The sequence below is a fragment of the Planococcus citri genome, chromosome 1, assembly GCF_950023065.1.
Source record: "Planococcus citri chromosome 1, ihPlaCitr1.1, whole genome shotgun sequence".
NCBI classification, from domain to species: Eukaryota; Metazoa; Arthropoda; class Insecta; order Hemiptera; family Pseudococcidae; genus Planococcus; species Planococcus citri.
Genome location: NC_088677.1, coordinates 13,286,926 through 13,295,942, shown reverse-complemented (window position 1 = coordinate 13,295,942; position 9,017 = coordinate 13,286,926). Strand labels below are relative to the sequence as shown.

General features: G+C 33.0%; 2 protein-coding genes across 2 annotated transcripts; one reads left to right on the top strand and one right to left on the bottom strand.

The window, feature by feature from the left end:
* Nucleotides 1–745: 745 nt before the first annotated feature.
* On the bottom strand, nt 746–7,182 carry LOC135847740 (uncharacterized). Its single transcript, XM_065367435.1, has 4 exons — nt 6,908–7,182; nt 2,065–2,525; nt 1,770–1,970; nt 746–1,647 (listed from the first exon to the last, which is right to left on the bottom strand). Exons 1-4 carry the CDS (start codon nt 6,960–6,962, stop codon nt 871–873), a joined length of 1,494 nt encoding a protein of 497 aa, XP_065223507.1. The 5' UTR covers nt 6,963–7,182; the 3' UTR covers nt 746–870.
* On the top strand, nt 5,715–7,033 carry LOC135847746 (alpha-crystallin B chain-like). The gene is made up of 3 exons (XM_065367448.1): nt 5,715–6,057; nt 6,138–6,368; nt 6,453–7,033. Exons 1-3 carry the CDS (start codon nt 5,794–5,796, stop codon nt 6,681–6,683), a joined length of 726 nt encoding a protein of 241 aa, XP_065223520.1. The 5' UTR covers nt 5,715–5,793; the 3' UTR covers nt 6,684–7,033.
* Nucleotides 7,183–9,017: the final 1,835 nt, after the last annotated feature.

The window sequence follows — 9,017 nt, the reverse complement described above, 5'->3', positions numbered from 1 at the left end:
GTGAATTTCGGATTTCCAACTTCATTTGATGAAATTTTATGGAAATTTCAAGTTTCAAAAATTTTCTGGAGGCTTTAGAACTGCTTAAAATGGTTTGAAACAGTTTCCAATCGATTTAGCTGGTCGAGAATATGGCATAACTTATTCCAAAGTTCAGCTTTTTATCTCAATTTGGTAAAAATTTGATTTTTTTTTCTCATTTTTGCCTTGAATTTGATTCTCAAGAGTAAGTAAAACTAAGCTTACGAAAGGTAAAACGAAGAAACAGTAACCCACAAATCCTCGAAAAATAGAAATATAAAAAAGATTGTCATGTAAGCATATTATAGATAATTTTCAACATTTTTATTAGGTACTATTTACCCATATTTCTGTTAAATGAACTCAGGTTGGTACTTTAAATAATTCAGTTCGTTTATACATTTCATGACTGATTCTTTTCGTTTGCAAAAATTCATTACGTAGGTATAAGCATAATATATTTTTAATTAGGTAATTTATTCAAACTGATTGTTCGAACTTTAAACCAACGCTTTTAGCCAACATGATAAAAATTTCAAGAATATTAATTCAATTCCCATTAATGATATGATAAAGAATGCATCATTGATAGCGATAGGAACTCGGAAATTCCGCCTCTAGCTCTCTTTTCACGCGATAAAAATATAAGTTCAATGAACTTCTACGATTATAATAATGTAGTTCAGTATACCTTCCTATTAGTTGATATCTTTGATTCGTCGAGTTGAAATTAAACAAACATCAAAACATTTATATTGCGAGTAAAAAGAATTTTAAAATTGTAATAAATAAAATTGAAAAAAAAAACTCAATTCACATACTTTTAGGTCAACCTGTCAAATTATCGAATTAAATTTTATTCGATATATATTTCTTAATCTCAGATAAATTCTGCTCGTATACTTGCTGCACGTTGATTTTATCCAACACATCGGTTTGTATTTTCTCTTTAACAGTCTCTTCCAAAAAATCGATTATCAGATGCCTGATCATTTTCGGCAACACTTTCGACACAATTTCAACCAAATAATCGAAACTTCCTTGCCCATCCATTTTCACTGATACTGGACCGGTTTCAATTTCCAATTCTTCTAGAGTAGGCGACTTTCTCGAATCAACTGGTTGGAAAACTCTGGCCTCGAATTGCAAATGGTCGACGGAAAAATTAGACTGGCCATCTCTGGTAACTCCTACCTTTCCAATATCGTAATACCATTTGCAAGTGCCCGTCAGTTTCTGCGTTATTAGTCTAATTCTCAAGTCTACTGTTTGATTGACCATTGCTAAGGTGATGTTGCCAACTCGAGCGAATCTCGATAAGCCACTTATACTGATTGGACCAACGTGGACGTTGAGGAAAGAGTTATCGAAGTCGAATATTTTATCAATGGTGAAAGGTTCGTATCGGTCTCGTACAAATCGGCGAGCTTCCAAGATAGCCAAGTCGACTGGTGAGAGTTTTGTGAGAGGTGGAATTTTAGGGAAGAATTCTAGTCTTCGGTTAATTTCGGCGATCAGTCGTTTGTTGACGTTTTCCAAGATTAGTGGTTTTTCAGCGTCGAATACTCGAGAACCTCCGGTGTTGAGGAATGGTTTTACTAGAGAGGCAACGTTTGTTAGCTCGACCTATTAAAAACAAAATCAAGATAAGGAATCAATGAACGGAATTAAGGATCAGTTTTAACTATGCACATTTTTTTTGAAAGTATTTTATCATGGAGCGAGTAAATAATTCATCGATGGCTTACTTCAATGTCCTCGTAGGCAATATCGATGGAGGATTTATTACCGTACAATTTTCCTTCCGCATCTGACGCCAAATTAACAGTACCAGCAGCTGTGACGTTAGTGAAAGTAATATTAAATGGACCAGCGTTATCCACCAACAAACTACTCATCGTGTAATTTCCCAAAGCGATGACTGTTTTCAGTTTTAAAATAACGAAAACCTAATTGAGAAAAAAATTCGAATTTTTTGTATCAAGTTTTTGGAAAAATATCAATATTTTGATATGGGCATGCTGGTGGGTAATTTATACTAACTTCCATTTTATCTAAATAAGTATCGACAACATTGATGGAAAACTTATTCAAACCACCGACGGTAATATTGTAGAAAAACCCAGTAGCTACGACCATCGAAGCAGATACATTATCAGCAGCCATAGGGTCTGGTAAAATATCACTTCCGGGAATTCCAATCGGGTCCGGATCTTGGAAATGTTTCAAAACTGTTTGAATCTGCTCGCTGAGTAAATCAACGAACGAAGAATTTATATTCGGAGTTTTGACGATTATATCGGGTGTGATTGAAAAATCTTTGAATTCGGAACTTTGCAGAGCTGGAACTTCATCTGGAATCGATGCCGAAGTTGTGGTCTGAGTTGGTGTGGTGTTGATAGTAGGAGAGGGTTTTTGACTAGGTTTAGGTGAACTGCTGATAGGAGTAGACGCATTTTTTGTCGATGAAGTGGATCCAGTTTTGTCTAAGTTTTTGGAGTGTCCTGAAATTGATAAATGCATAAGTGAGCAAAATAATTCTTAAGTTTTGTAGGGGCGTGTTCTCTGTATTGGGTCAGGGGGTCAAGGTCATGGCCATCAGCCTGATAAAGGGGCATGAACTTATTTTACTCGAGGTGAGACAGAAATATTACCTACCTAGAAAAAAGCTCCACTCACGTGAGACAAAAAAAGGAATAGGAGCTGAGAAGGATAAATTGGAACGCTGAACCTGAACATTTTTTTTGATTTTTCTCATTTTTGGCTCTTTGATTTTTTTGAACTTCCGAAAATTATTATCCAGTTTTAGACTAAAAATCCTTCTGTAAAAAAAGGTGGTAAAAAAAATTGAGGAGCCCCATTTTGATGAGACACATGACTAAGTACCCAACTGGAAAATTCACCCAATTTTTGGCTCAAAGTTAATCTAAAGTGCACAAAGAAAAACGATATGATAGAAACTCATCTCGACTTTCAGCGGCAAGTTCAACCAATTTTGGTATGTTGCATGACACCATTTTTTGAAAAAATCCGAAAATCATGACCCAATTTTGGCGCTAGAAAATTCTTTAAAAATGTTCAAAACTCATTTTTGTCGAAAGATTTGAGTTTTTCATGAAATTTTAACCCATTTTGAGTAGTCGCACTATATATTCAAAATCCCAAAATCGTGACCCAATTTGGGCCCAAAATTCTTCAAAAATGCTCAAAACATACTTTTGTCAATTTATTCGAATTCTTTCCAAAATTTTAACCTATTTTGAAAAATGAGATTGCATTTTCAAAAATTCAAAAATCGCGCCCCAATTCGGGTCCAAAATGCTTCAAAATTTTACTTAAAACACAAATTTTTTGAAACATGCGATTTTGCGAGTTTTTTAAGAAATTTTACACCTTTTTAACAAGTTGCACTAAAAATATTATTTAAAAAATCCCAGAATCATGACCCAATTTGAGCCCAAAATTCTTTTAAAATTCTCAAAACAAAAATTTTTCGAAAAATTTGAGTTTTTTATGAAATTTTACACATCTTTGTGAGGAGTCCCATCAGATTTTCAATAATACCCAAATAATGACCCAATCTGGGCCCAAAATCCTTGAAAAATGCTCAAAACGTATTTTCATCAAAATATTTCGAACTTTTCTCGCAATTTCAACCTATTTTGAAAAATCACATTTCATTTTCAAAAATCCCAAAATCATGACCCAATTTATAGGCCTAAATTTCTTCAAAAATGCTCAAAACATACCTGGTTTTATCAAAATATTTGAATTTTTTAAAGCAATTTCAACCTATTTTGAAAAATCACATTTCATTTTGTAAAATCTCAAAATTATGATCCAATTTATAGGCCCAAAATTCTTCAAAAATACCCAAAACACAAATTTTTCGAAACACTTGAGTTTTTTAAGAACTTTTAACCCATTTTGAGTAGTAGCACTATAATATTTAAAATCCCAAAATCGACCCAATTTGGGCTCAAAATTCTTCAAAATTGGTTAGAACACATTTTTCACAAAATATTTGAATTTTCTCCACATTTCAACCTATTTTGAAAAATCTCGTTTTATTTTAAAAAATCCCAAAATTATGACCCAATTTATGGGCCCAATCCCAAAATCATGACCCAATTTGGGCTCAAAATTCTTCAAAATTGCTTAGAACACATTTTTCTCAAAATATTTGAATTTTTCCCAACATTTTAACCTATTTTGAAAAATCTTGTTTTATTTTCAAAAATCCAAAAATTATGACCCAATTTATGGGCTCACAATTCTTCAAAAATACCCAAGACACATTTTTCTCAAAATATTTGAATTTTTCCCAACATTTTCACCTATTTTGAAAAATCTTGTTTTATTTTCAAAAGTCCCAAAATTATGACCCAATCTGGGCCCAAAATTTGTCAAAAATACCCATAATACAAATTATTTGAAATATTTGAGTTTTTATGAAACTTTACACCTTTTTGAGAAGTTTCCCTATATTTTCAAAAGTACCAAAATTTATGACCCAATTTGAGCCCAAAATTCTTCAAAAATGCTCAAAACATAGTTTTATCAAAATAATTGGATTTTTCTGGCAATTTCAACCTATTTTGAAAAATTACATTTTTTTTTTCAAAAATCCAAAAATTGTGACCCAATTTGGGCCCAAAATTCTTCAAAACTGCTCATAACATGTTTTTGTCAAAATAGGTACTTGATTTTTTCCACTAATTTTAAGCTGTTTTTAAAACATTAACATTACATTTTCAAAAATCCAAAAATTATGACCTAATTTGGGCTTAAAATTCCTCAAAAACATTCAAAACACATTTTGGTAGAAATATTTGAATTGATCGCGAAATTTCAATGCAATTTGATTGGTCGCAAGATCGCCTTTGAAATTCAGCTTCAGTTTATTTTTCTTCCAAATTAGTAAGGAGAGGGGATTCTAAAAAAAATAATCCAAATGTATCTACAAAAAGCTAATCGAATTTTTTTGCACCAGAAGGTTTTGGAAAGGAGCAATTCTCTTTAGAAAATGTTAGCTAAAATATGTATTCACTCGTGTGAAGAAGAAAGTGGACCAAAAACCGTGTCATTTTCGTTTTCAAAAACTTTGGCCAAAGCGCTTCTCACAAATTTACATTTCTAAAAAATTATTGTCAAAGGTCAGAAAAATGATTTTTCGTCATCAAAAATTAAGGTCTTCGGTTTTTTGAATTTACAAACTGTAAAAGGTTTTTGCTTTCGCTTCGCTTAGGAATATTTGCTTATTATTTCCTTAATTTGAAATTTCCACAAAAATATTGAGCAGGTAAGTCTCAAATTGACAAAATATCAAGACTAGAAAATAATATCTTTTTTGACTACGATAAAATATGTTTTTCAGCTTCTCAATTTAGGTAAAAATTTTCGCAAATTTTTGCCCTCGTTTTACCAAGGCCAATCTCCTTTTATTTTTATAAGTTCTTCGGGAGCTGAGAGCATGACAAAGTTGAGTTGAGGTCAGAATATGCATGAGGGGGGAGGTTAGCAGGAAGCATTAGGAGAAACAAACCCCCCGGAACACGCTCCTGTCTCTCAGACTCGTATTTAAAAAAACAAAAAAAATTAAAACATGAAGAAATAAATGGTTACCAAATTCGAGAATCTGAAAAAACCATAAACTGTTCTTTATCAAAACAATGTATTAAAATTTAAATTGTGAGTAGTTTTTATTTTATTTTGTATGAATTTGTGTGAAAAAATTGATAAATTTGATAATCTTAAACATTTTTGTAAATTATGATCGGTCCACCAAAAAATACCCCCGCTCCTTTGGATCGAACTAATCCATTATCCGGCAAATACGACGATTTTTACTCAAATGCGAAAGTCTACGATCAAAAATTCGGTCTAGTATTAACATCGGATAATCTACGAAATCCGGCTAAAATGTCCTTATCTTACGGTCCTGATAATTTCTATCCATGGAGACCTTTTGCAGCACCGGACCGAACTCAGAAACGAGATAAAGAGAAACAACAATGGCTAGCGAATCAGTTCGCGGTAAGAATGAATAATTTTTTAATCAATTTTTGAAACTTGTAAGTTACTTTAAAAATACATTGGCGGAATTTTGTACATAGATTCACATCGATGTGCAACATTTCAAGCCAAGTGAGATTCGAATCAAAGTGACGGGAAGAGTATGCAGTGTTAAAGCTAGACACAAAGATAGAGAAGATGATCATGGATACGTTGCTCGAAAATTTGAAAGAGAATTTATTCTGCCTAAGGATATTGATGTGGATTCGGTTAAGTCGATTATTTCCTCCGATGGTGTTTTAACATTCAAAGCAGCTCGTCGTACATCAGAAGTGAATCCATTTTATTCGAGTATTACGTAAAAGGTAAAAATTATTGAAATTTGATTTTAATTTTTTTTTCTGTTTCGTTTTTAGACAGCAAATGCAACAACACCGACCCCAGAAAACAACGAGACCCCTGCACCAGTCGAAAGTTACCCTGAAATCGAATCAGCAAGTGAAAATGCTTCAAAAGAAGATAACAATGAGCAGAAAACAATCGTAGTTTCGGGCCAGCAACAAGAATCACTGGAAGAGGAGGGTATAGAAATTCCTATTCAGTTCGTAAAAGAAAGCGAATCGAGTGACGAAAAAACGAAGGAATAATTTTGAGTCATTTTTTACCTAAAAATTTCAAGTGAAGGAGCTCAAAAATTTTAGCATTTTTATTAATAGGTAAATTTAGAGTGAAAATTAATTTATCATGTAGATTAATTTTAATCAAATCAATTGTTTTTAATGTATTATTTCTGTACCCAGTTTTATTCTGGTAAAGCATCATTTTTTTTTTTTTTTTTGTTTTTAATCTAAAAATTATATCAAGTACTTACCATATTTCGAACACACAATTAAAACGACGAAAAACAAACACGTCTTCATTTTCATTATTTCACTACCTACTCATTTATTTACGTACAATAAAAATAAAACGTACACTAACGCGGTAGATGAAAAAATGATGCAGAATGCGAAATTCTCTATTCGACGTTCGTCATTATGGTACTTTTAATTAGTTCATTCATGTTCTGTATCTACTACTTAACACATGAACTGATAATGGTTCAAATCATATAAACATTCGGTCGGCTTCATTGTTTGATGTAATCTCTCCGCCTATTCATCGCGAACACATTCGCAGTTCGAAGAAAAAATATATTATATAACTGGTACATAGAATAAGCTGTTTACCAAATATCAACTCGTATGTTCGTCAGTATCACAGTAATTCCATACAACTAACTATTAATGATTGATACACATTACACTGTTTATTCGAGTCATTGAGCTTACACGCATGATTTAATTTTTTATTTTTCTCCGCTGTAAGTATATGATGCTTTTGTGGTAACATCTGGTAAAATTGACGAATTCTAAAAATAATTGTTGTTTTTTTTTTGTTCTGCGATGGCTACAAACAAATAAGTTTTACGCATTGTTCGATTTCTGAGAATTGTCTCGTTGGTTTTTTTTTCACGATATTTTAGTATTCTGTGAATTTCCTCGATGATTCATATAAATGCTTTGAGAACCTATACCTAACCTACTAACATATAGTTTTTCATTTTTTTTCACTTTTCAACATCCTAAAAATACCCATAGAATGGGGGTTTTCACCGTTCATTCGCCTGAACGAGCTGAAGCCTTCTGATTAATGAACAATTGAAAATAAGTTGATCAATACTAATCTATAATGATGATTTGGAGGCAGGAAGGGGGTTGTGGATTACATTTTGACGGGAGTTATTCACTCTAAGAAACAATATCCTCAACGATATGCTTCTTGTTGAATGCAGATAGTTGCACATGGCTCAAATATGAGTACCTATGTAAGTTGCTGTTTGAGTTTTTTTTTCTTTTGCATCTCTCTGAAGCATTGCTTAGTACTCAGAGGCGGATTTATGGGGTAGGGAGTAGTAGGTAGGAGAATCACCCCCTTCATGTTTTGATAATTTGGAATTTCGCAGCAAAATCGTCAATCATTCCAGAGAATATGCCAATGGAGAACTCAAAATTCCAAACAATAAAAAAAAATATGAGCAAGTAAATTTTGGTCAATTTAGATGAAATCGATTAGTTCGAAGGATCAATTTTTAGCGATTTTATGAATTTTCTGACTGTAATTTCGAAAGCTCCAAAATGAGAGCAAAATTCATTGAATGTTGGACGAATTTCCGAAAGCTCCGAAATGAGAGCAAAATATCGCCCACCAACTTTCCAATTTCATCGCTACGAGCTGAAAAGGTCAAAGCACCCCCTCTCGTCTGCAGCAGTGCAAGCTTGGTGTAAAGAGGGTCGTAAATTCCAGCTTTAAATGGGTCATGACTGGCGTATAAAAAATTTAAACATTGCTCATTTTTGGAAAAATTTGTGTTCTGAAAATGTTTATTTTTTCTCAAATATTTTCATTTTACCAAAACATTGAAACATGAATTATTATATTTTCTAAGAGTATCCACGGCCCCCAGCGCCTCCTCAAAGGGGGCAAAAGTCAAAAAAATGGTTTCATTCATGTGACACATGAAATAGTAAAATTATTTTTGATATCGTTGAACACGAATATAGCCCAAGTTTATCAAATTGACCTCATCCATGGTCCCCAGAACCTCCCCAGATGGGTAAAAGTCCAACAAATAGGTAATGATTTCCGTGAAAGAAGGTCCAATCAAAAATCTGACGTCATATTCGTGTTCAGCGTCACCAAAAACGTACTATTTCATGTATCACACGAACCAAACACTTTTTTGAACTTTCACCCCATTTGGGGAGGTGCTGGAGGCTGTGGATGGGGTCCAATCAAAAATCTGAGTTCATATTCGTGCTCAGCGTCACCAAAAACATACAATTCGATACATCACATGCCCCAGATTTTTTTTTTGAAAGTTTTGCCCCAAATTTGGAGGAGGGGTGAACCCCTTTAATTAAATGATCTCATGTCGAAGA